The following is a 27091-nucleotide window of genomic DNA, read 5'->3' as shown; positions in this document are numbered from 1 at the left end:
TATGGGGGTGGTAGTGTATGGAACCTGTAGGCCTAGCACAAGGAAATTAAAAACTATGGGCGATTCAAGGTTTCTTTTGGACTTCGTTTTCATGTTTGCCCCTCCCTTCGCTGTGTAAGTATATGGCTAATTTTAGATTATGTTTGTGATGTTTCAATGATGTGGGGACACAGGCAAAAAGTTATAGCATTGCAAAGTTATGCTTAGAGCCTAAATTGTGAGTTTAGGGAGTACTTTTTGAAAAATGCACAACTTGTTGCCTGCGTTCCTACATTATTAAAACATCAAAAACGTATGCAAATTAACCAGATACTTCCACGTAAAGGCAGGGGCAAACTTCAAAGAAAGGTCCACAAGAAAATCATCAATCCCGCATATAGTTCTAATGTCATATGTGCCTGTACATTCATGCATTATATTACCTTTCCCACAAGACACAGAAAATAAAAAGAATAAATTAACTAGACCTAGACGAGGCAACTCTTATCAAATAGCAATGGAGAAAGGATAAACGCGTACGTAAAGGTTAAAGGAGCAATCCTAGTCATTGACACCAAACATTTGTTTGTTTGTGTGAAGAGAACAAATTAGATTGTTGGTTTGAGATGTGTGTGTGTGTGTGTGTGGGGGGGGGGGGGGGGGGGGGGGGGGGGGGGGGGATAAAAAAAGAGCTCAAATATTGTTTGTTAGAGACCGTATAAAAGACAGCTTGAGCCCGTTGGCAGGAAACCATGAATAACAATAAAAGTTAGGTTTGCGCCTTGGATAATGATTCACAAAATTAGCGGAATTTCTAGCCATCAGCTTGCTAAAATTTTGTGTTGGTTTCAGTCAAATTTGGATGGGCCTGCTTCCTTTACGATTCGCGCCTCGAAATCTTCCATTTTTGTCTCTCTTTTTTTTCTGTTCAGTGATGGCTTCATGGGCCGTAGCGTTGTCGTTTCCGTTTTTTTTTTTTGTTGTATGTAGCTGTGGCCTAATAACACTGTCTCACCTAGCACGAGTCGTAATGGGCCTTGCTAAGAACTTGCTAACCACATTGTGAATTGCTATTTTTCCCCAACTCTTTTTGTTGGCTGCCAATTTCTTTTTTTTATCTCGGAAACCATTGGCTTCCATTAAACATTGTCTCTAGGCATTTCGCTGAGACCAAATGAAATACAAATTCCGGTGCATGGTCAAACAAACTTACATCATCATCACCCATACACACACCGTATGCAGCTAAACAGCCTGCAACCTGATTACATGTTCTACTGCAAACAGAGATTACACAATTATTAAACTCATAAATCATCAAATCTCTAATTTGCCTGAATAAACAAACATATGGCTCCTGTCCCAATTTGTTGTTCTAAGGGCCTTCACCCAAAAGTGCAGCATCAATCTCCAGTATGATATATGATACAGCTCATGCCAAATTGTAACGCCCATTCAACGCTACGCAAAACAGCAGTAGTTTCAGCATGCAGTGCACAGGTCAGTCGCTGCAGATTTCTTGCTCCAGCTTGAAAAACAACTCCTTCATTATTTCGAATCACGAATCCCCAGTCTATGCATCAACATTAAGCCTATAGCAATGCTCAGCTGGGGGCTTCCATGTGGACATGTGACGTTGCCCTGTGGGTTTTTGGGGGGCCTGAAGCTGCTCATATTCCATTAGATGATAAAGGCAGAGCTGCAGATTTCAGCCTGAGAGGCCATTCTCTATCCTCTATTTGCTTTGTTCCTTGCTGATCACCATCACCATAGGAAAATCAAAACTTTGTAACGCATCCCCTGCTTCATCTGAAGTATAGAGTGGAGAGTTTCAATTCCTTATCTGCAACTAACAATCACCTGTCACACTTGTTCAAGGTTCAGACATTAGAACTATATATGCGGGATTGATGATTTAAAGAAGAGGTGGCCACAATCTTCATGAATTCGATTACACACAGAGCAAACTGTGTCCAATTTGACACACCTTCTTGCAATGTTACGTAGCTATTAAAAACAGGTGGATTCGGTTAAATTTAAGCACACTAGGTGGGTACAAAATATTTCAATGCAAAATGGTAAATGAACCTAATGCGAGTATTGGGCAAGTTTGGGCCGGGTAATAATCATCAGCTGGCTGCGCTTGACCTTGTCGCCACCGTACGTGCATCTTCCATGACTGGTGACCCCCGTGACGCTCCCTGTTTGCTTGGGGTTTGCTTAATTGTTTGCTCGTGGTCGGTTCTACCTTCTCTGATCCCAGTCAACTTTGGAGTACGGCGCCTCCTGAATAAAACTGGGTGGGCTAAAAACGACCTCTTCAGCGTCCACTGTTTGCGTATATCGTTCAGCCTTCACTTTACCTGAATAATCCTCAACTTTTTTGCAGAACAGGATTGCATGAAACTCAAGTGAGAGCTTCCTGTCAAATAAAGGATAAAAAAACAATAGTAAATGAATGCAATTGCAGTTATATTCCCATTAATTAGCAGACTCATTTCTTTCCATGTGCTTGCACTGGTTCGCTTTACATGGGTCAATTTTTTGGGGGGTCAATTTAGACTTGAATACAGCACCATTTTGTTGGAGTATGTAAGCTAAATGTTTAATTAGAATATAATAAGTATTTCGTTTCGTCTTTAAAGTAAAAATATTCTTTTCTGTGATAAGTCTAGCTATCATTGTGGAGGTTTTAAATATTTAGCACATAGTAGGGCGCAAGATCGATGTTTTAATAAATGTTTTTCTGCAGTTTCCTAGAGTGTCGTCATTAATTTTCGACAAGAGCTGCCACTACAGCCTAGTCTTGCTTGCATCATCCACACATCATGTGTGCGCGTTTTTTTAAAAAAAAATCACATGCTAAAACTTGCTCCACTCACAACTAGGAAACTTGATGCACCTCCTCCATGGATGTCAACTTTGGAGTGCACCCAACAAGGACAGAAGAAGTCACCGTAGCAGTTACAAGGATTTCGTACCTCGAATCGAAGTCTTGTTAGTCACGGATATGTTTAAGAGGTCGATTTTGTTGATGCTTGACGACGTACGTCAAGTTTCTCATGCACGGCTGTTGTTTTCAGAACCTGTTGGTTTCAGAAAGGGGCAACTTGGATGAACAAGTAGGCTCGTGGGCTCTCTATGGTCTACTCCTGCTGATGCTCACTTACTGGCCCATTCTGCTTGTGCTAGCCAGCTGGTGGTGCTTGTGTATCGCTCCTGTCATCCTGATCTGATTACTCCGTTCTAAATTATATGTTATTTTAACTTTTCTTAAATTTATCTAGATACATAACAACAATAAGAAAAGTAGAAAAGCTAAACCGGTCTATAATTTGAAAAAGGAGAGAGTACAATTGGCTTTTATCCCACTCATAAATCCGTATAGAGACAGCTCTGACGATTATGTCAACGGCGTTAATAGGCCACGATCAAGATGCCAACACTGCGTGATCAACGTGCTACTTAAGAACAACAACGACACACGCATGCATCATAGAGCGTCGATGTTAACTTGAGTCCGGACGTTTGCACTCCACTGTTCCTAATTACTCTTGCTCCATTAATTTGGATAGCTAGTATATGTATACTGTAAAGACACTGTTTGATTACGATCGCTTATATAATTATAAAAAGTTATACTGTTTCCGCATGAGAGACTCTCGTTGTGTCAGGACTTTTACCAAAATGTACTCAGATATGTCATTACCAGGGGCGGATCCAGCGGTGAGTCGGGGGCTCAAGCCCTCCCCCCCTCCAATGGAGCCCCCACTACAAGTTTGAGGAGGAAGAAGAATGAAAGCAAGTTTGAGGAGGAAGAAGAATGAAAGGAGAGGTGGGAGCGAGGAAGAAGAAGGAAAGGAGAGCCCCCCTAAGTTTCAATCCTACCTTCACCACCGATCATTATTGTGAATAATAATCAAAAGTGAGTGCTCCCTCCATCCAGTTATGATCTGCACCTAAGTCAAGAACGCAGAGACCAAGGAGAAGTTAACAAGCCAGGCTGAGAGTTCCTCCCTCCGTCCATTCCAGCAAGCGCTGCAAGGAAAACGCTTTGTATCCCACACATATTGATTGCTGCCTCCCGCGTAACCCGGCCGATCTCTCCCTCTCTTCTGAAATTTCACCCACCATCTCCGCACATCGCCCGTCTCGCTCTCCCTCCCTTCCAAAATTTCACATGACCAAACAAAAGAAACCCTCGGCACCGCTTCCAAATTCTCCATGGAGATTTGATCGCCCGCTCAAAGAGAGATCAAAAATCAAATTTTCATGGACGCGCCATCATCAATCAAAGTTGAAATTTTAGGAAGCCCACCTCCTTCCATCCCGCCTCTGATCCCTGGCCTATATATATGCTGCTATGGGTTTGAAGGAAGTTGTTCGTGACCAAAATTGGCAGAATTTGGACAAACTGGTCAGACCGGCCTGACTAAAGTCTTCAAAATATAAATTGTACTTTACCATTGTGTAGTTCTCATCGAGTAGATCAAAATGCATATATAGAACGTCCGATTTTGAGTTCGGATGAGAGAGTTATGACCTCAGGAAGATCTGCACCTAGGAAAACCGGATAGACCGGTTAGCCAGGGTGGTCAGACCGGTTTGGTCTGTGTAGTCCAAGTTAGAAGTTGTATTTTGGCACGGGATTTGTTAGGGTTTCAACTCCTAACGGGACAAGACCTTCCCTCCCTATAAATATAAAGGGCCACGGATGATTAAGGGTATCCAATCGATCAAAAATATTATCAATCTACTATTTTGTCTTTTTACTTTTTCTCTTTGCCCTATCTTTTGTAATCCCGATCTGTTGTTCGTCTTTCATCTCTACGATGTCTGAGGCCGTGCTAGGTGGCCTGCCGATCCTAGAACAATCCAAGGTGCGCCTGCCCTGACAGGGTCCCTCCCAGGCGAACATTCATTGGTTTCTTCGCTGGGCTCACCGGCGAAACCGGTCTGACTGGCCACCCACATCGGTCTGACTGGCCCGCGCAGAGGAGCTGCAAGGAGCCCCTCTGCGTGCCGCAGAGCAGCTGAGGAAAGGCACTTGCCCATATTCATCCAGCAGGACAATGCAAAGATGCACATTGACATGAATGACCCAGCATTTGTGGAAGCTGCCCAAGCAGATGGATGGGACATAAGGAACTCACCTGATCTTAATGTTTTAGATCTTGGATTTTTTTTAGCAATCCAGGCGCTGTTTGAGAAAGGAACTCCAAACAACATTGATCAAATTGTGGTGGAGGTTGATAAGGCTTTTCGTGAGTACCCTGTGGATAGGGCCAATCGGATTTTTCTAACGCAGCAGAGTTGCATTACTACTAGAAAACTGAGTATTAATCCTGATTGGAAAGGGTCATATCTCTCCAATGCTCAACTGGGATTAATTTCTTGAGCCAAAAGAGAGTTCTTTAGTCCCAGGTCAGACCCCCTTTAGTCCCGGTTGGTGTTACCAACTGGGACTAAAATATTTCAAAAAAATAAAAAAAAGTCGCCCCACACCCGCTAGCCGCCCGGCCGTCGCTCGCGCCCACTCTCGGCTCCACCCCACCTCTGCCTCCACCCGCACTCGTCCTCAGCTCCACCACTCATGCCCGTCCTCGGCTCCGCCCCGCCGCCACCTGCCTCTGCTCCGCCCGCACCGCTCTGCTCCTCCGCTCCGTGCGCAGCCACCCACCCTCACCCCGCTGCCGCTCCTTACTGCTAGTGAGGGGCAAGCAGAGGGGGAAGGGGAGAGGAAGCAGAGGGGGAGGGGGTGGGAGAGCTCTGCGCGAGAGAAGAAGGAAGAGGAGATCTGCGCTGGGAGAGAGAGGAAGCCTGGGAGGAGGATGCATGAGGATGAGGACGAGGAGATAAAGCGGAGAGGAGAGCCTGGAGCGATGCCCTCGAGGGCCGCGTGGACTGACGCCCCCTCTCGTCCCGGTTGGAAATTTCAACCGGGATAAAAGCTCTCCTTTTTGTCCATATTGGTAATTTCAATCGGGACTAAATTTTTTGGGGGTATCGGTTCCAAATCTTTACAACTGGAACTAAAGCCCCTCCCGTCGGTGTCCTTCCGTTGCCTCATTTTTTTACTCAGGACTAAAGGCACTTTAGTCCCCGGTCCAAAGTCATCCGGGACAAAAGCTACTGGATGGAAGGTCAATTCCCTAGTAGTGCAGGTCAATACTATAACATCCCACACATGAAGAACAAGATAATGGAGATGCAGGGTGTTCATAGCATTCAAATTTGTATAAGAAATTAAATATCCTATGTATTACTTATTTTGTTTCAAATGGTAGGTCATTTTAACTTTTTTATTAAAAAAATAAAAACTAGTATTTAGAAAAGTTAAAATGAACTAAAATTTAGAAAAAATAGAAAGGAGAAAGTAATAGAATAATTGTTTGTCAAAGATTCATCGTAACAAAAAATAAATATGTATTATAAGGACGAACGAGGTACTATTTTGAAACGAACTTTCAAAAAGGCATCTAGCGACGCCATTTCCAAAAGTTGGACCAAAATATTAACGGAAACCTGAAATGATAATTGCTCATGATCCGAGCGAACAGCCATGCGTACGTCAGATATAGATTCAAATTCTACGTCGACGAGAGGAATGAATTTAAATAAACAATATAACCTCCATGTCAAAGTATTTGTTACTGACGTTTGACCATTCATCTTATTCAAAAAATTATATAAGTGTTATTTATTTTGTTTGTGACTTACTTTACCATCACAGATATTTTAAGCATAATTTCGTATATCTGCAATAAATTTTTTAATCATGAATAGTTAAACGTTAAAAAAGTCAACTGACAAATATTTTAATACGAAGAGAAACTAAGCGCCTAGTGCATGTTGGTCAGCTGGCTGTGCTTGACCTCGTCCCCACCTTGCATCTTTCTCTACGTTGACCTCTTTCCATGGGCTCCTCGTCACTCGTTTCTGCGTGCTGTGGGATCCGGCCGGTCGTGGTGACCCGTGACGACCTGGCCTTTTGGTTTCGTTTTTGGTTTGCCCTTCGGTCGCTTTTCTCCTTCTCCGAGAGTCAGCTTTGGAGTACTGCGGCCTCTGAATAAACCATAGTGATCTGAAAAGGACCTCTCTCCAACGTGCATGTATTCTATCTTTGGAGTTTGCATCGTTATTATTTTCCTGAACCCTGATCGACTATATATAATTATTCTGTTAATGGTTTTATTTCAAATTACAGAAATAATTAGAGGGTGTGGGAGTGATGTGTGGTGTGGTCTGTGCCCGCATACACATCAACCTAGAGTGTACTAAATCGGGAAAAAAAGGTCAGGCTCATACATGAAATTTATCAAACCGGCTATTTCCCTCACCAAAAAGTAAAACCCACATGCAAGAGGTCTTTTCATCCCTCAACTTTGCTTTGAGGGTCAAGTTCGTCGCCCAGCTTTTAAATTGTCCAATCTAGTCCCTTGAGTCCCTTGAGTTTTATTTTCAGATCAAACTCGTCCCTCAACTTTCGAACAAGCCAATCTGGTCCTTCAAGTTTCGTTTTTATTTCAAACTCATCCCTCAAATATTATTTTTCTATTTATTTCACTCTTACTCAATACCACCTTTTCATATGCAGCTGCTATTCCAATATATAGAGTGCACTAATTCATTTTTAACCATCTTATCTATTAGCTATCATAACCAATTTTTATACTCGTATCTATTGTGGATCGTGCGCTTAACTCAACTTTTTTATGCGCAGCAAGTACTAGTGGGGTCACTACTTTTTGCCAAACTATACTCATTTATTTAGGCCAATTATGTCTAGAAAATTTCCTACTAACGTTGTATGGAGGTAATCTGAATGCTTAGCTAGACTTAAAGGCCAATTATTCTTTGCAAACCAAATTTTTATGTTTACCGAGACTTACCGTCTAGCTCAAGAAAAAGTAGGAGATGATCTTTGTAGCAAACATACACATAAAAGCATATGAAGATAACTAAGATATTGAAATATAAATTTTTTTGAGCTATCAAGGGATGGTTCTGACCCAAAATTAAACTTGAGGGATTGGATCGTCCGGTTTGAAAGCGAAACTTGAAGAACTAGATTGGCCAATTTAAAAGTTAAGAGATGAAAATGACCCTTGAGCCAAAGTTTTTGTTGCAAATCACACAATACATACAGAATGTAGACGCTCACAATACGCACACACACTCGCCCTTATCAATACACGCACACAATTCTGCTCCTATAAGTACCTCCGAAAGACTGAGCCGGCAAATCCTCGAAATTAACGAAGTCACCACTGACGCCTCGCTATCAATGGGCACGTCGCCTACCATTGAAAGAATAGCACCGGTTAAATCCTGGATTAAATCCTCGAAATGTGAGCACCCGTGCTGAGTACCAGCTGAGTTACGCTTAGTTCGCAACCCTTGAGCCAAAGTTCTTTTGTTTTAGCTTGGTTTTTTTGTCCTTTTCTATTTACTACTTCACATAATGCTCAATTAACTAGGTAGAACGGAATGTATTATTAATGAAAACAACTTCAATCCTAATTTTTCTTGTACGATTATTGCATTATGAATTGCTCCCCCCATGTCTGATTCAAGTGTGATTTAATTAGGACATGAACACGTACGGTCATACACATCTTTCAACGCTATATTAAATCAAATTGTGCAGTGTGTATTTAATAAAATGGAAACGTGTAGCAAGTACTCCGTACTCTCGATGGCAAATCTCTGTATTTTTTATTCATGCAAATCTCTGTGATGCGACAGTTTTAAATGTTTTGCAGCATATTGTCCTGATTGAAGTTATGTATGTTTGTGCTCGGTTGTTAGGTTTTGTAGCTTCCCTGAGTGCCATCTATTTTGGACGAGAGCTGCCACGACACCCTAGTCTTGCTTGCATCATGCATACGTCATCGACTTTGATGCGACCTCTCCATGAATGTCAACTTTGGAGTGCAGCTCGAAAGAAGTCTTTGCTAGTCACGGATTGAAGAGGTCCATTTCGTTGCCTGGACGATGTTAATGATTTGTTTTCAGAATACGTTGCTTCCAGGATTTCAACCACCGGTTGATTCTGCTCGAGCTCGACTTGTTCAACCATGGCCGCCCAACAATCCCCTCGAGAGGTCCAGATCGCCGGACGTGGCCTTCATCACCTCCACGTCTTGGGAAATTAGATTGATCATGCAAGATTAAAAGCGCATGTCGTATAACCAAATTCATGCAAATACATTCTGTATTTGGATCGTATTTGGCTTTTCGCGGATTTACTTGGTCGAATTCCGTATTCGGATTGTGAAATCATTGTATATATCATTCTTTTCTTAAAACAAATGCAACACTCGAGTTCTTTACAATACTACAAACACAGCTAATAGTGAGGTGTGGCATTAATTTGATAGTTTTTTTTCTTCGGTGGTAATCGGTAAACATATTATCTATAGCTAGGCACAATGTTCATGAGAGAAACTGGACACACACATAAATCTCAGTATGAATTAAAAAAAAAATCAATGTCATCAATCTCAGCATACGCGAGACCTAAAATTGAGTATTTGAAAAGTCGAACTGAATATAAATGTTATTAACCACATCTTTCGAAAATGTAATTCCATACCATTAATTCAAAAAATATGTACACTGGAACTACAAATTAAATGTGAAAACACATACTCAATAGTGTCCCCTTCATGTACCCATGGATACCAACATGGATAACAACAGCCGACTCCTAGAAGATCTAGGTGTTCCGAAAACAAGGGGGTGTTTGGTTTCCTCCCCTAAACTTTAGCCTCTATCACATCGAATGTTTAGATACTAATTAGAAGTATTAAATATAGACTATTTACAAAATCCATTACACAGATGGAGACTAAACGGCGAGACGAATCTATTAAGCCTAATTACTCCATGATTTGACAATGTGCTGCTACAGTAACCATTTGCTAACGATGGATTAATTAAGCTTAATAGATTGGTCTCGCCGTTTAGCCTCCATCTATACAATTAGTTTTATAATTAACTCATATTTAGTCCTTCTAATTAGTCTCCGAATATTCAATGTGACATGGACTAAACTTTAGCTCGAGGAACCAAACACCCTAAAATCTCAAATATGTCGAGAAGACTACGCAGGTTGACGGTGCTGGCAAGAAACTTCTCCAAATATCGAAAGGTTTGTTTGAACGAGTATGTGGTTTGACGATACTGGCAAGAAACTTTTCACTAGCACACCAATTTTAACGATCTATCACTTCATCAATGGTTTGTCCCAATGATGTGGACCCAATTAGCTTGGCATGAGCTATAATTAATGCACTCAACAATGACAACAATGCACACTGTTCATGCATGAGCAGACTCTACGTACACAATGCACAATGTCAATTTTCGAAAGCCTATATATAACATTAATTGCTTACAAAAATGACCCTTCTATTTTCTGAATTTTCTGCCCCCAAGATACGAGTAAAAGCTTCAGTCGTACGAAAACCTATTAGTACTTCATATTCTGTTTCAGTTTTTCCATTAGTTCATGTCAAATTATCTAAAAAATAAAGTTTGCTCTATCTTGACATGTTCAAATTGCCTAATAACACTTTAGTGGCCACCAATTCGAAATGAACAAATAAGTTATATCCTCGGATTTAATTGTTGCCGACCTACTCAATTGAAATCCGTTGGTACAATTTCTCAACAATTGTAGTGCGATCTATCCGTTTTGAAGAAAAAAAAACATAGTGCAATTCATCCATCCAAAGTATATGAAGGAGATCAATAAAACATAACTTTTTAATTTTAGTAAAGAAACATCTGCAATTCCTCCAAATTCACAAATATTCTTCCCAAAGGCACTGAAATCGCATAAAAGCAAAACCAAAATACAAAAAAGAACAAGAAAACAAAAATATTTACAGATTGGCTGATTGGCTGGCTGGCTGTCTGTCTCCTTCCTCCCGTTCTTCCCTTCGCTCCCCGTCGTGCTGTTCAACGTTCAAACCCTTCCACCTCCTCCCAAGGTCGCGCCGTCGCCATTGACGAACCCCTCCACGCTCCCCCTCCCTTAAATCCCTACTCTCACCGCATCGCCCTCCATCCCCATCGACGCCTCATTCGCTCGAGCCTCACCGCATCCAAAGCCAACCCGGGAGATCTCCAAGAAGCCATCTTGGAATCCAAGAACCCAAGAATCTGAATCAGAGTCAGCCAAGATTCGAATTCCGAGCGACAAGCTCTCCGGACGAAGTCGGAGAATTTCCGCGGAGAGCGCGTGGAGGCGTCTCGGGAACCAGAGGAGGAGATTCCGGAGGGGATTAGGGAGGGGGCAAGATGGTGAGGCTGCCGTACACAACGGCGCTGACCACTCTGTTCAGCTACGGGCTGCTCTTTGCCTTCGGCCAGCTCAGGGATTTCTTCCGCAAGCTCGTCGACTGGTTCAAGGCCAAGAACGTCAAGGTACGCGGGCGGCCGAATTCCGCCTCTCCCCGCCCGGATCCGGGTGATTCCGTCGCAATTTTGGTTGGTCCTTCCCTTAATGGTAGCCTGATTCGGCGGTTGGCTTCATGCAGGGGTACGCGCCGATCTGTCTGGGCCTGGAGGATTTCTATGTGCGCCGCCTGTACCTTCGGATCCAGGTGAGATGAATACATCCGAATTCGTTGGTGAGTTGGCATGTGATTTGTGATGATAAGCTGGGTAGATTGTTGGTGCCAGAAGAAATTTCTTTGCATTATCATGAAAATGGGTAGACACTCATATGTTGTGCAAGTATATTTTTGCAGCGTCCTGTGAAAATCATGGCCATTTAGGAATTCAGGCACACTGTATTTTGCTCTCTGTTCAGAAGATTAGTTTTTTTTTGGTTGATTTGCGAGCATTTTCAGTGCAATCTCCTGATTTTCTAAGCTTATGTTCCCTGACTTTTTGGAAATCAAGTTGGGTGGCTATGATGTTTGCTTGATTCTTCTTGCCATTGAATTCCAGATGCACCTGACACTGGTGAACAGATAAACATGTAATAAGTATTATTGTGGATCAAGATACTACATTCTGAAACAATAGATGAATTTGACTGAGCTCTGAAGTACATGTATTTTCTAGTTAATCTCTGATTCCATTCTGTTTCGTTGAGCCGGATTGTCCCCTTCAGCTACTTCATTGTTAATGGCACTGGATATAACAATCCTCCCTCTGTGGTTTTGCAGGATTGCTTTGGTAGGCCGATTGCAAGCGCACCAGATTCCTGGTTTGATGTTGTTGAGCGCACCTCAAACGACAATAACAAGACACTGCAGTAAGTATTTGCTCTATTATTCTAATTTATAAGGAATAAGTTAGCTTAGGCAATAGGCAGTATATCCCAATTATGAACACAGTCAAGTTTACCGTTGAAACATTTCTCAATGTTGCAATTGAGTATGATCCAAAATAAATGGAATGAAAAGCAAGTTTCAACTGTGGTTAATGCTCTCACTATTGTTACAGGCGTACCTCAAATACCACTAGATGCCTCAATTTGGGATCCTACAACTACCTTGGATTTGCTGCAGCAGATGAGTACTGCACCCCACGTGTTATTCAGTCTCTCAAGAAATACTCCGCAAGCACCTGCAGTGTTCGTGTTGATGGCGGTATGCCTAGATTCTCAACATGCTTTTACTTTAACAACCTTTTGGGAACCCAAATTAGTAAAGTTGATTCCTTTCATCTGGCAACAGGCACGACAAAACTTCACACTGAGCTGGAGGAATTGGCCGCACGTTTTGTTGGAAAGCCTGCTGCCATCCTATTTGGCATGGGTTATGTTACAAACTCTGCCATCATTCCCTGCCTAATTGGAAAGGTTTGTTTGAATTCTTATTATATCCATTTGAGTAAAATGTGGTTAAACTGAGAGGTGATTACTCATTTTACCGTTTCACAATATTCCAGGGTGGGCTGATAATTAGTGATTCTCTGAACCATAACTCAATTGTCAATGGCGCAAGAGGATCCGGTGCAACTGTCAGGGTTTTCCAGCATAACTGTAAGCTTCTATGCCTTGGAATAATGTAGAGTAGTATTTGGTATGTCTGGTTTATAATGATTAATGACTTTGTTGCAAATGTACTCTTGCAGCCCCTGCTCATTTGGAAGAGGTCCTGAGAGAGCAGATAGCTGGTGGTCAGCCACGGACACACAGACCATGGAAGAAGATCATTGTCATTGTTGAGGGTATCTATAGCATGGAAGGGGAATTGTGTAAACTCCCTGAGATTATAGCTGTCTGCAAAAAATACAAGGTTCGAATAGTTTTATTGTACTTTTATTCAAAGTTTAGCACATAAACTCTTATTTTGTGCTCATCAACTCATTTATAAGCTGAATTGAGTGCAACCAAGAGGATTGATGATATTCATTTACTCCTCATTCTGCCAAGCAGGCTTACACATATCTGGATGAGGCTCATAGCATTGGTGCCGTTGGGCAGTCTGGCCGGGGCGTTTGTGAACTCCTTGGGGTTGACCCAGCTGATGTAGATATAATGATGGGTACTTTCACCAAGTCTTTTGGATCATGTGGTGGATACATTGCCGCATCAAAGGTGCATATTACTGAAAATAACCATATTAAAATTATAGTACTTAGTTTGGCTGCCCTGGAGATTTACTAATTCTTCTCACTATAACTTTCAGGAGATAATTCAGCACCTGAAGCATAGTTGCCCGGCCCATCTGTATGCTACTTCCATGTCACCACCAGCAGTGCAACAAGTTATCTCTGCTATTAAAGTTATCCTTGGGGAGGATGGCTCCAATAGAGGTACTAAACAAACTTTTTTGACACTTTTTTGGCCCCTTCCGTTTGCACCATGTGTTTTGTTAGAATCTCCCACTGAATAATCCTTTTCTGCTTGTGATGTTTTGCAGGTGCCCAAAAACTTGCACGCATCCGTGAGAATAGTAATTTCTTCAGGTCAGAGCTCAAGAAGATGGGTTTTGAGGTTCTTGGTGACAATGACTCTCCTGTCATGCCCATAATGCTTTACAATCCGGCTAAGATTCCTGCATTTTCTAGGGAGTGCCTTAGACAAAAGGTTAGTACTAGAGTTTGTTAGAATATTCTGAAGATCCAAATGGCACTATGCTTTTATATAGTTTTCTTGAAAATGTCAATTTCCATGAGAAGTGTAGTACTAACTAGCAATCTGCATGTAATCCATATCCATCAGTATTTGCACCATCTGTTTCATTCTTCTTATCTGTCATGCAACTGATAAGATACTTATATCTCAGGTTGCTGTTGTTACCGTGGCATTCCCTGCGACACCTCTTCTTCTTGCAAGAGCACGAATCTGCATTTCTGCTTCACACACTAGGGAGGACCTGATGAAAGCCCTTGATGTGAGCTGTTTTTCCAATGGATAAATACTTCATTTTATTCCAGGGACATAATACAATTGAACTGATGCGGTCCTTGTCTGTTCAACCCACTTTCAGGTTATCAGCAGAGTTGGTGATCTTGTTGGCATCAAATACTTCCCTGCGGAACCACCAAAGATTGCTGAAGTTGGTCATGATAAGCTGGAGTAGGAACAAACCCTGAGTTACCCATGAATGATTGAAGTTGTTAGAATCCCTTGGGAAATTATCAACAAATCGTTACAGAAACAAGCACATATTGAGCAGTTTCATTGGGATTTTGTCGATATGCGAGTCCAGGATCTGTCGCATTAGCTGACTATTGTTTGTTGATTGTACAATTATCCTTCCAAATGTGTATAGCTGGTCAAGTTCAATTGTTCTGTTATTAATCCATTATCGATATGTAATACAATTAGATGCAATATAAACTTTCAGTAGAACATCCCTAAGATTTTCTGCTGCGGGACCACTGACAACTATGAATGCCTTTTGCTTCCATGCATTTTGCATATTCACGTTATATGTGACCAAGAATATGTCTCTTAGATATGAAGTTATGAAAGATTTTACTTTTCTTCAGTAAGGATATTGTAGAAAGTTTTGATATGCAAATCTTTCCCCTAAATGCTCTTTCTGAGGCTGTTGTCTTCTCTTGTAAGATTATTGATTAGTTGATTGTAAAGATTTTTGTTCTTATTACTTATTATGGAAGTTGTACGTGAAGATGTATTCAGTTTTTGTGATCAAATGCCACTCACAATCCATTACTGTGATTATAATAGTTGGAGTTTGAGTGGAATGCCTAAATTTATCTGAAATCATAGTTCTAGGCTACCGATTTTGATGTCGCCAGCTAAATTTACTTGGGCTAAGAAAAAGCATTGATAAAGACAGACTCAAACTAAGCTTTCTCTGTATATTGATTTCTTTTAAAAAAAATCACAACTTTACACTGCAACTGCCAAAATCCACACACACCGTATACTAAGCTTGCAGAATCTATAACTATAAAGCTTAGTGCTATACCTTGTTTATCTTTATCCGCATGGGAGAAAAATGAATAGCTCCCAACAATTTGTTCCTTTCCATGTGTTTATTTGGATAAACCCTTATATATTTTTTCAGGTCAATGAACTCTTTTAATATTTCTTTTGACTCAAACGTTGCACACAATTTCAACTTAGAATGTATTATTTAAAGTTACTTAAAACTGAATCAGGAGATAGGGATGCCATCCCATTTGTGACTTGTCCACCTAAAAGCCTGACTGGTCTAAAATCCTTGCAACTTTGTTTGAAATGCGAATTCACACAAGATGGCGGTGACTTGATGCTGACTAAAAACAGAGATCGGTAGAAAAAGATGGGAGTGACCAGGACGACAGAAACTATATTTACGTAGGTGAATAAATAGCTGTTTGAAGTTGGATTGATCTGTTGTAAATCAATTCTCCCCCTCATGTAATACTATATTTTCGGTAGAACATGTCTAAAGGATTTTCTGCTAGTAGACCTGTCAGAATTATACGCTTTCATATTCAGTGAGGATTAGGATTTTTTTTCTCAATAAGAGTATAAGACGAATTATTTTCACCAGTAAAAGGAATGGGCGGCCTGGCCCAGCCCAAATTGGAACCAATTTTGCTGGCTCAATGGGCCTACTGTGCAGGCCTAGGAGTTGATTTTAGGCCATCAAATTCAGGCTTTTTTACAGGCCTCACCTACAAGATGCTCAGGTTTAACTGGGATATGAAAACCAGAATTTATCTAAACTCCTAATTCACGGCCACCCATTTTCATCTCGACACCTAAATAAGATTGGGCTAAGAAAAGCATTACCTGCAAAATCATACGGGATTTAATCAGATAATTTAAACCTTGTTCTTGCATTTACAGAACTACTTTTGTCACATTAGCTATATCTGGGACCCAATTGATTTCTTCTTTTTGTTGACGCTTGACACTTTTTTACTCCCTCTGTTACAAATTATCTATGAACCTAGAAAAATCAAAACGACTTATAATTTGGAACGAAGTAAGTACCATTTGAGTGGTGTTTTTGGACTTAATCTTATACTAACCCGCCACTTTGCACCTAAAATAACCTCATATTTGCATATATGTTGTGTTTTAGACCATATTGCAAAATCACAGGAAATGCGACATAAATAGAAGGTTCGTCTACAAGTTGGACTTGGATCCGAACTTTGGATATTGGAAGGCCCAAACATGAACATTGAACTGCAGGTCCGCAGAAGGAGTTGAACTTGCCGGGTCATATCTTCCTCATCCGAACTTTGATTGGGGCGAATTTACAGCGAAAAATACATGGCTCGACGAGATCTACAACTTTTGTATAAAGCGCTCAGTCATTGGAGACCAATAGAGGGGAGGACCATCATCCTATAGGGGTCCAGGACAATCGGCTTGGCCCATTTTCGGACATGATCGACCTCCCCCTTTCACCCGGAGGAAGCTCACGACATTCCTAGGATTTTTCTCCAGATACTTCACCTCAAAGGCACCCAACCGACACCGACAACTATAAATACCCAGGACATTCAATAAGGAACATAATCACGACGAGTTTAGACCTAGCCACCGCCGCCACAAGATGAGAAACAAGGATTAGATAAGATCACTGCGATGACCAACGCCGGCGGAAGTTAGGAGGTGCGAAGAAGGCCTCAGGCCTCTGATCGCCCTGAGGAGCCTAAGGTCGATCGGCCTAGGGTGTTCCTGCGTCCTCTCACCGCCATCTTCGGTGATGACATTCTCCAGAGTTTTCATCACCCCTTTGTGCATCAATCTCTATAAGATGATAGGGTAAAATTCTCTGTTCATCCCTAGGATTGTTTGGATCCTTGATATGTAACTGCTACATGTACATTATGCCTATCAGTGCTCTATGTCATTGCAATGGTTTATTTACATATGTGAGCGGTTCATATGTCCTTAGTAGAGTTTGTGGAAATCGTGGTGATTAGCTTAACTTTGCGGATGCTTTGATATAGATGTGTGAGTGAGGTTGTTGATTATCCCTGTGTAGTGACGGTATGCAGGAGGGAAAGGACCGAGTAAGCATGTAACTGTTGTGAAGCTAGCGAAGGCAACCTAGGGATGGCAATCGGGCGGGTCTGGACCCGAGACCCACGGGTTTCAGACTCGACGGGGGCGGGGGCAGGTCCGGAATTGCCCCCGTGGGTCTCCGGTTTAGGGACCCAACACATGGCGGGTGCAGGAACGGGTTTATACTTCCCCCACGGGTGACCCACGGGGCCCCGAATTATATATTTCAGCCCATAAACTAGCCCAGCCCAACAACAACTTAGGTATATAATCTCCGTTCACACAGTCATCTCCCACTCTCCCCATCTCCCGGCCAGTGCGCATGCCCACACCCCGGCCCCAAATCCCCATCGCCCCCTCGCCCGTGGTGCCGCCGGCCGCTCGCGCCTCGCCCCCTGTCATTGTCTTGCTCGGGTTTCGGAGGGTCCGTCGGGTTTCAGGCACCCGGGGTTTCGGGGGCAGGTGCTCATTGTCACTCGAAATAAGGTTCTGGTTCGGAGCGGGTTTTATTCTCGAGTTTCGAGGGCAGGTCCGCGGAAGCTCCACCCGACCCTAACCCGCCCTATTGCCATCCCTAAGGCAACCTCTTTTTATGTAGTAGATGCATATTCATATGAACATAAATCCTAGGGAGAGAACGCATATCAATCTTTGTTATCTATCTTGTATCAACCTTTGCTCCTTGTTTAGTTTAGATTAGTTTGTCTCTCTACACAACTCATATTGCCTGATTTTATTAGTAAGATTAGTATAAAGTGAGAGCCAGTATTTCATTTGCTCTACGGATTGATAAACCTTGGGGAATACTCTAAGGAAAAATCTACAACTGATCGTGCATTTGCGGTTCACCAATTGGCACGCTAACTGCCGTCAACACTTTTGCAGAAAAAAATGACAACTATATTCTACCACTACGAGTGGGCAATGGTGTTGGGTGCATCAAAACCGGAGGAATCTAGGAGCTCCTATTTTCCAACGCTACAGTTTGAGCATCCTTTTTGTTGCAACTATTATTTGTGCATGTTTCACATGCTTCATGAAACATTGTGTTTATATTGCGACGGGAGTTTTATATCACAGAATTGGATGCCATAGTCATATTTACACATTATTTCTTTTATGTTGCAACAGTAACCACTAATATTGCATTAGGTAATTTTAATGTTTCAGTGAAGCGTCTAATGGAAAATTTCACATCAAACATCCGAGCGCTAGCAGTATCGTTTAATCAATTCCAGTGATTATCGATCGGCATGTATACTTTGTATATGTCGCTCTAAATCCTAAATCAATCCCCTAACATCCCAAATCTTGTTTAATTAAATTTATATTTCTAAGTGGAATCATCTACTCCTTTTGTCCCAAAAGCCAAGTCATTCTAGATTTGTCTTAAGTCAAATTTTCTCAAGTGTCACCAAATTTATAGAGAAAAGTATCAATTTTTATGGTATCAAATAAGTATATTGTGAAAAATATATCTCATGATAAACCTAATGTCACTTATTTCATAATAAATATATATAACTTTTTTTATAATCTTGATTAAATTTAAAAAATTTTGATTGAGGATCATTCTAAAACGATTTAGGGGTGTTTGGATACCTCTTTCTAAACTTTAGCAGCTAAAGTTTAGCAACTTTTAGCTGCTAAACTGCCAAACACCCTTGCTAAAAGTTGCTAAAGTTGAGTTGCTAAAGTTTAGCACTTTAGCAAGTGTTTGGTTGCTAAAACTTGCTAAAAGGTGGGGTAGACACCCTTTGCCCCTCATTATTGCTTGTCTGGTTAGCATTCATTAAGGGCAAACAGGTCATTATCCACCTCATTAAATGTTGTTTAGCAAAGGTATCCAAACAGCTTGAAGTTTAGCAATTTTTAGCTGCTAAAGTTTAGCAAAGATATCTAAACATCCTTTAATTTTTTAGTACGTAGCAATTAGCAAAGGTAAGCCTGTAACGCACTTCCTCACCTGATACGGTAAATCAGGGGAAATTAGAAACTGACGGTGGCATGGTGCCAAGATAAGATAAGGGTGGAAAAAAAAGAAAAAAAGAAAAGAAAAGGGGAAGAGTGGCAACTGACAATGAGGACAGACATAAACACACCAGGGTACAGCGACGACTTGTACGAGGAGTCGACTGGCGGAGGAGGCGGGGAGTTCCAAGAAACCGCCACCACCCTCGCGCAAGAAATACTCAGGTCGCCTTCTCCCTCGATTCCATCTCCAGGCCCTCTTCTCCGATCCGATCCGATCGATCGCGGAGCGTTGGGTTTCCTGGTTGCACAGGTTTCTTGGGGGCTTTCTTCGTAAGTTAAATTCTCCCCTCTTTATGGTGCGGGGGAAATTCGCCGGGGTGGGGGGGGGGGGGGGGGGGGGGGGGGGGGGGGGGGGGGGGGTTGATCTGGGGTTCGATCGGAGTCGAAAGCTGCGATCATTGTGTTGTTCGGCCGTTGATTCCCCCTCCCGGAGCTGGAATTTTTTTTTATTTCCCTTCCTTTTATTTGCGGTTCTGTTGGGATCCTTCTTTTTTCTGTTTTTGTTTGTTCTTTTTTCATAGGTTTAGGTTTCGGTTTCGGTTTTGATCTTGTAATTTTGGGAAGTCCGTCTCGGGGGAGCGCGATTTGTTTCCCGAGTCTGCCCTTGGATTTGATCAAGAGATGGAAAAGGAAACCCTGTTTCCCCTGTTCTTGAGGTCGAAATTGGCATTTGTTTTTTCAGAATATGCGATTTCTATCTGTCCAAATTGCAGAGTCCATGTGAGCTGGTACTAATTTTTCTACTTTCTGATACCGATCCGTGATCTGATTCCTGATCCGTATCACCTCTTGTCAGTTAGAATTTTAGAACCAAGTGCTACTCTGTGCACATTCGCGCATAGTAACACCAAATTCGTGTTGATTCCTGCAAATGATCACCAGCTACTGCCTAGTGCTGATATAAAGAGTTCGTCCTTGTTGTTTATTTGTGAGCAGGTAGCATCTGGGAGCTGTGCGAGTGATGGAGGTTTATTTAGGATTCTAGGGGACACCACCATGGCATACTTCCCGGAGGAAGTAGTGGAGCAGATCCTTGGCAATGTAACCTCGCACCGGGACCGCAACGCCGCGTCGCTGGTGTGCCGGGCATGGTACCACATTGAGCGCCGTAGCCGCCGCTCGGTGCTTGTAAGCAACTGCTATGCAGTGCACCCAGAGCGTGTACATGTGCGGTTCCCCAGCATGCGCTCGCTGAGCGTGAAAGGCAAACCGCACTTTGCTGACTTCGACCTTGTCCCTGCGGGGTGGGGCGCCATGGCTGATCCATGGGTGGACTCATGTGCCCGTGCGTGCCCTGGCCTTGAGGAGCTCCGGCTGAAGCGGATGGTTGTGACTGATGAGTGCCTCAAGCTGATTGCTGGCTCTTTTACCAACTTTAAATCACTTATCCTTGTCAGCTGCGAGGGGTTTAGCACTGCCGGGCTTGCTACTATCGCCGCCAATTGCAGGTGACAATTTTGAAAGCTTCAAGATTTTTATGTCACACTTCTTCAATTTGAGAAAGAGCGTATTGAGTACTGTTGTAGTTCATCCAGCTTGGCCATTTAATTACCAGCAATGTGATTCAATTCAGTGTTATCTTTGCAATCTTCTTTGTGCTTAGTTTATTGTTTGTGCACCATCTTATAACGGATCATGTATGCCTTTCGATCTCTTTATACTTGGTTGGATCTTGATATTAATATTTATGTATTGTGTGTTTACTGATTAAGATTTGTTAATGTGAATTGTGAAGACAGTGCAAAATCTACTGAAAAAAGTTCTCTAGAATTCCAGTTGTATTTCATCTGCAGGATTTGAACTTGTTTTTGTGTAATTTTTGGCCGTTTCTTAGCTCTATCTGTATTAGCCTTCTTTCATTTTTGCAGCCATGAAATTTTGTAACTTTCATTTAAGTTTGATAAGTACAGATCTACTGCCTCGCAAAAAAGGTACAGATCTACTGCATGAGTGCTTATATGGTTTTCCATCCCTTGCTTCTATTTCTTTGATTGCATAATTTGCATTTATATAGTATTATTAATTTCCAGCTCTGGCATATTCTGTTGTGTGAAGTTTATTTTCACTGTCATCTTCCTGTTTAGTTTTGCTCAAGATTACTTATGGTTGTCTACTCCTTACATGTTTTACAACTCTTTGCTTCAGGTTTCTTAAGGAACTGGACTTACAAGAGAGTGTTGTGAAACATCGAGGCCATCATTGGCTTAATTGTTTTCCCAAGACTTCTACATCACTAGAATCCTTGAATTTTGCTTGCTTGGCTGGGGAGGTGAATGCTTATGCATTGGAGAGACTTGTTGCAAGGAGTCCGAATCTTAAAAGGTTAAGGTTGAATCGTGCTGTTCCATTTGATGTTTTGTCCAGAATACTTGGTAGCACACCTAAGCTGGAGGATTTAGGAACAGGATCTTTTGCAAGAGGCAATCACCCTGCTGGATATGGCAGTCTATTTGCTGCTTTCGCAAAATGCAGTTCACTAAAGAGTTTATCCGGTTTTTGGGACGCTACGGGCTTATTTCTTCAAAGAATTTTTTCTGTTTGCAAGGACCTTACATGCTTGAATCTCAGCTATGCTCCATTGATTCAAAGTACCAATCTTATCAGTATTATTCGTCGGTGTACGAAACTCCATGTCTTATGGGTAAGTTTTTTTTACTAGTGATGTTTTCTCCCCTTCAAACATGCAGGAGAGTTTTTTTTTTGAAAATGACATGCAGGAGAGTTTACTTGCAGTGTTGCTATGAAGTTTTAGGCTCTCTCATAACTGATTCCTATGATTGAAAAGACGTCTATTTTTGCCATTTGACTCTAATTCCTAAAATTTAAGTGTAGTTGCATTTGTTCTGGAACTATAAAAGTTTTAATTAATTTTAGCTGTCAACATCTAAGCCTAATAAAATTGCATGGTGCATCTCTCTTTTCTCTTGATTAATAAGAATTTGTCTTATGTTCATTATTTTCCCTCAGACATCTCTGATTTTAGGATTATTGTGGTGCCTTGACCTCACCTGTTGTTTTTACATATATAGATCACCTGATGCAGTTTTTGAGGGTTTAGCTTGGTAGGTCAAATTAGATTTGTCAGCTTACAGAATATTCTGGTGCATCTATTTTTAAGGTTGATTACACGAGTGATAAAATTGGGAAAATTTTGTTCATGTATCTAAACAGTTTTTTTGGCAACAAATGTTCTACTTCTACATGCTTAGATCTGCATACTGTAACAAATTGAAATGGATTTTGTTCAACATCTGGTAATTCTTACAGTTAAGCAGGCCTACGGAGTCCAAAAATAGCACACGTTTTGTTAAACTCTAGCTTGTAGCAATATAGACATGTCACAATCTTACTACCTGCCAATGCAGCAAAATATGTTCATGTATTTTATTATGATGAGATAGCTGGGTAAATGCAAGGGACCTTTAAAATAACAACCTTTTCAACTTCCCTTTTTATGTTTAATAAGGTCACGACTGTTTGTTATATTATATTTTACTGCCCTGCACAAGAAAAAATTTCCCCTCAACAAGGTCAGCATGGTATTGATATCTTTACAAAGGCACTTGATATGATGCAACCTGTATGGATTTGATTCCTGTCACATCTAAGTGCGTTGGACTAGAGTGGCAGTGTGACCTAATAAGTAATACCTTCACTGGGTGACTGCTGCTTAGATTTCATTAAATTGCAATAGCACTTGCACGGTTATGCTCGGAGAAGCCTCATTTCTAGGTTGATTACAACAGCTTCAATTATAACTTCAACCTTATTGCACTAATTGCCATTGATAGTCCTAATAAGTGGATTATTGTGGTTAAACATTGGTGAACATATATTTGTTTCATTTGGTGACGGCCTTACTGTTTGCCTTTTTACATAGTTGCTTATGCTTAATCCTTGTCTGCAGCTGTTGGACAACATTGGTGATGAAGGATTGAAGGTTGTGGCCATGTCTTGTCCTGATCTCCAAGAGTTGAGGGTATTTCCTGATAATTCAAACGCAACTACTGTGACAGAGGAAGGGTTGGTTGCCATATCTTCAGGCTGTCGGAAGTTACAATCTGTGCTATACTTTTGCAATCGAATGACCAATGCTGCACTGATTACTATAGCAAAGAACTGCCCACAATTGACGTCCTTCAGGCTATGCATTCTCGAGCTCAGTTCAGCAGACGCTGTGACAGGACTGCCATTGGATGAAGGCTTTGGTGCAATAGTCCAGTCCTGCAAAGGCCTTAGGCGTCTCTCCATGTCCGGCCTCCTCACGGACTGCGTGTTCCTGTACATCGGAATGTACGCTGAGAAGCTGGAGATGCTGTCAGTGGCATTCGCGGGGGGCACTGACGATGGTATGGTCTACGTGCTTAATGGCTGCAAGAACCTCAAGAAGCTGGAGATCAGGGACAGCCCCTTCGGTGACACCGCCCTCCTTGCGGGCGTGGATAGGTATGAGGCGATGCGCTCGCTGTGGATGTCCTCCTGCAACATCACCCTAGGGGCCTGCAAGACCCTTGCAGAGAGCATGCCTAGTATCAATGTGGAGGTCATTAATGAGGCAGGAGCGAGTATCAACGAGGTGGATGAGGATGCCAGCAATGCGAAGAAGGTGGAGAAGCTGTACCTCTACCGGACGATTGCCGGACCCAGGGGTGACACACCTGGATTCGTCTCGATATTGTAAGTGCTATCTGCTGTGGTGGCTAAAGATGGTTCCTCTCTGAAGCTGGCTTCCGGATGAACTCATCAGTTTTCTGAACCGTTGCCTGCTTAGTTATGCTACCCTGTTTTGGTAGCGTTGGAAACTTACGCACTATCTGTTGCGTTAGGTGAAACCTTGGTGCTATGTGGACCATTTGTGAGACCAACTAATATTATGTTTGTGGAAGCTTCTCATGCTGGTTGGCGCTCTTCCAGTATCTGGGTAGTTTGTGATGTTGAACTGTTGGTTGCCTCGAGTTGTTTTTTTGTTTAACTTTGGGAAAGGAGTTGAAAGATTTTTGCTGATGAATAATCTTCTTCTGTGAATGTAAAGGTTCCCAGATGGTCCTTAAAAATTAGACCCAATTGATACCTGTTGTTTGATGTCTTGAAATCCCCCCTGTTTAATTACAATCACTGAAGCTTGCTAGTACTTCCTTAGTCGTGAATGTAAGGCGTGTTTTGTTAAAAAAATTTTGTCAAACTTGCAAGTCTGGGCTAAGGATTACTCGAATCAGATTTTTAAAAGTTGTGTCGATAGGTTCACTTTCAAAGTGGTTTTAAGACATGTAGATCTTATAGCAATTGACAATATATTTCAGGAGAAGTAAATGACGAAATTAAATATACCTTTCAAAGTCTTAGAGGTGAAAATATGGAGTACTTTTGAATGTATCTCGTACCAATTCAAATTACGCCTTACGTTGAGGTTAGCAGATGATTGAGCCGCACTCGCCTTTCCCTTCGTTTTACCCCTGTCTGACGTGTGAACAGTGAAGTTTGCAGTTGAACTGAACGATGTGTGCAATTGAGGAAGAGCTCGATTGTCAGTTCACGTTACATTTCTCCTCTTGATGGAGTTGAACTGCCGTTGACTACGAAAGCATGCGTCGATCGATCCTGCATGACGCGGTCAAAACCCATGTGCAGGCGGGCGTTTGGTGCGATCTGGATTCCCATTCCCAGAGAGACGTCGCTTGTTGTTGGTAGGCGGATCAGAGGTGGCTCGGGGCATGCTCAAGCTCAGCTGCCCTGCTCCACTTTTACCTTTGTCTCCTTTTAAACATGCCTAGCTAAAACCCTTGTAGCCATCTATAAGTATTCAGCTAGCTGGTTTAACCAAGCTAATTCCAGTTAGCTAGCTAGTTAATGGATTAGCTGGATGGATCAAAACGGGAGCTTACAACCAATCTCATTTGCTATAATTTACTCCCTTCATCCTAAAAAAAGTGCATTCTTAGGATTTTTAGAATAGATTAGCAGTCATCAAAAATTATATGGATGCTCCTAATTAAAGCAGATAATCAACCAGATATTTTAAACTAGTAAAATCTTGAAAAAAGAAAAAAAAAGTTAAACATTTAAATGTGCACGGTAAAATACATCGTGGGAAAGACAAAAAAAAATCTGTCAACTAAATACGCATGCACCTTGGTAAAAGAAAATTTTAAGCAATTAAATGTGCATACAACTAAATCTAGCTGGTCCAAAAGCTACATGCACTTTTTCGTAGGACAAATTTTAAACTCTAAATTAAAAACGTTTGATTGGAGGAATCAGTTATTTGATCGGTCCCATAAACCCGTGATTTGACCTCCCAACCTAACTAATTATTTGGATGATCGACGAGATGACGAGACGGTGAGCACTAATTAATTATTAATTAATCAGAATCACACACTGTGCTTCTGCTAATTCTTTTGCTTGTCCTTCTCCTTTAAGGCATTCATGTGCTTGTCTCTTCTGCTTAGGGCCAGCTAGCTGCACCGTGCCCCGTATTTGGCACGGAATACAAGAGTCCTGGTCACCAAACTCTGTTTGTTTACAGCTTGCGCGACTAGTATACAATAATGCTCCTTCATTTGCTGGAAGTGTCCTTGGCTGTCTTAATCTCTGCTGGATTAGTGATGATGAGGCCTTCTCATCAAGCGATTAAGGACCACGTGCATGCTAGGTCCATCACTCATCGCAGGAAAAATTAGTCAATCTTTTGCAAAGAGCGAGTGTAAAGGTGAAGGACTACGGGGCTAAATTTTAACCATCCACTTTAACCCCTATTTTAGTTCTTGGAGAGCCAAATAGGAGGGCTAAAAGTGAAGTGCTAAACTTTAGCTCCTATTAGCCCTTTAGCCCCTACAAGGTGTGCTAAAAGGAGCTAAAAGTGATCCAAGGTGACCAAAAGACACTCCCTACCCTCCCCGCTCATTTATTTCGTCCATTAATTAGGGGTAAAGGAGTCTTTTATACACCTATGGACTAAACTTTTAGCCCATGTATCCAAACAGCAAAAGGGGTTAAACTTTAGCCTAGTTTAGCCCATGAAAACAAACATGCCCCTAAGTAATATAGGTACGCAAGCTCCTAAGTAATATAGGTACGCAAGCTCAAAAAAATTTAATGGAGATATTTTTTTGAAATAATTATATTTCTTAGTATTTTCTTTTGTAACGGGAATTATTTATGTCAGAACGCCTTATCCCCCCATCGCTGTTGGCCCAAATAGCATCGGTGGCGGTGCTGATGGCCCTTACTGCTAGGGAGATGAGTAAGCATAGATTACTCAGCACTTGAAGTGGGCTGGCATTGAACAAATCCACCTGAAAGAACGTCAAAAGAAAAAGAGAAGACCAATATAGATAAAAAAGATGACATCAAAACCTGATAGAAAGAGGAAGCAATTGGACAAGTTTCGATGAAAATGAAAGTGCTGACCCAAAGCTTTTCCGGTGGAGCTATTTTCCCGTTGGACCCGGCTAACGTACGGCCGGCCGTAAGTTAGGCCGGCCGCACGGCCTGTCTTTTTCGGCCACTAGCGTCATCAGGTTTTTGTCCACTTTCTCTTTTTGGAAAAAAAAATTGTCGCCGCAGCCAAAAGCACTGGGTAATCCAAAAACAGAAAATAATTGCATGGAAAAATATACAATTTTA

General features: G+C 41.7%; 2 protein-coding genes across 3 annotated transcripts; both read left to right on the top strand.

The window, feature by feature from the left end:
- The first annotated feature begins 10889 nt into the window (after window positions 1-10889).
- LOC117833856 (long chain base biosynthesis protein 2a) lies at window positions 10890-14872 on the top strand. The gene is made up of 12 exons (XM_034713453.2): window positions 10890-11415; window positions 11529-11594; window positions 12165-12253; window positions 12445-12590; window positions 12678-12802; window positions 12892-12985; window positions 13078-13241; window positions 13382-13543; window positions 13635-13761; window positions 13869-14035; window positions 14235-14342; window positions 14439-14872. The coding sequence occupies exons 1-12, from the start codon at window positions 11290-11292 to the stop codon at window positions 14529-14531; spliced, it is 1467 nt and encodes a 488-aa protein (XP_034569344.1). The 5' UTR covers window positions 10890-11289; the 3' UTR covers window positions 14532-14872.
- Window positions 14873-19498: 4626 nt separating this feature from the next.
- On the top strand, window positions 19499-24490 carry LOC117833436 (transport inhibitor response 1-like protein Os11g0515500). 2 transcript variants are annotated; one of them, XM_034712912.2, is made up of 4 exons: window positions 19499-19627; window positions 20402-20913; window positions 21611-22106; window positions 23373-24490. In XM_034712912.2, the coding sequence occupies exons 2-4, from the start codon at window positions 20462-20464 to the stop codon at window positions 24144-24146; spliced, it is 1722 nt and encodes a 573-aa protein (XP_034568803.1). In that variant the 5' UTR covers window positions 19499-19627; window positions 20402-20461; the 3' UTR covers window positions 24147-24490. The 2 variants fall into 2 exon arrangements, with proteins under 2 accessions (XP_034568803.1, XP_034568804.1); XM_034712913.2 differs by having other exon boundaries at window positions 19554-19735.
- The last annotated feature ends 2601 nt before the right edge of the window (window positions 24491-27091 follow it).

The sequence above is a fragment of the Setaria viridis genome, chromosome 8, assembly GCF_005286985.2.
Source record: "Setaria viridis chromosome 8, Setaria_viridis_v4.0, whole genome shotgun sequence".
Lineage (NCBI taxonomy): Eukaryota > Viridiplantae > Streptophyta > Magnoliopsida > Poales > Poaceae > Setaria > Setaria viridis.
Note: the sequence above shows the minus strand (reverse complement) of the source record. Positions and strands in the feature narration are given on the sequence as shown.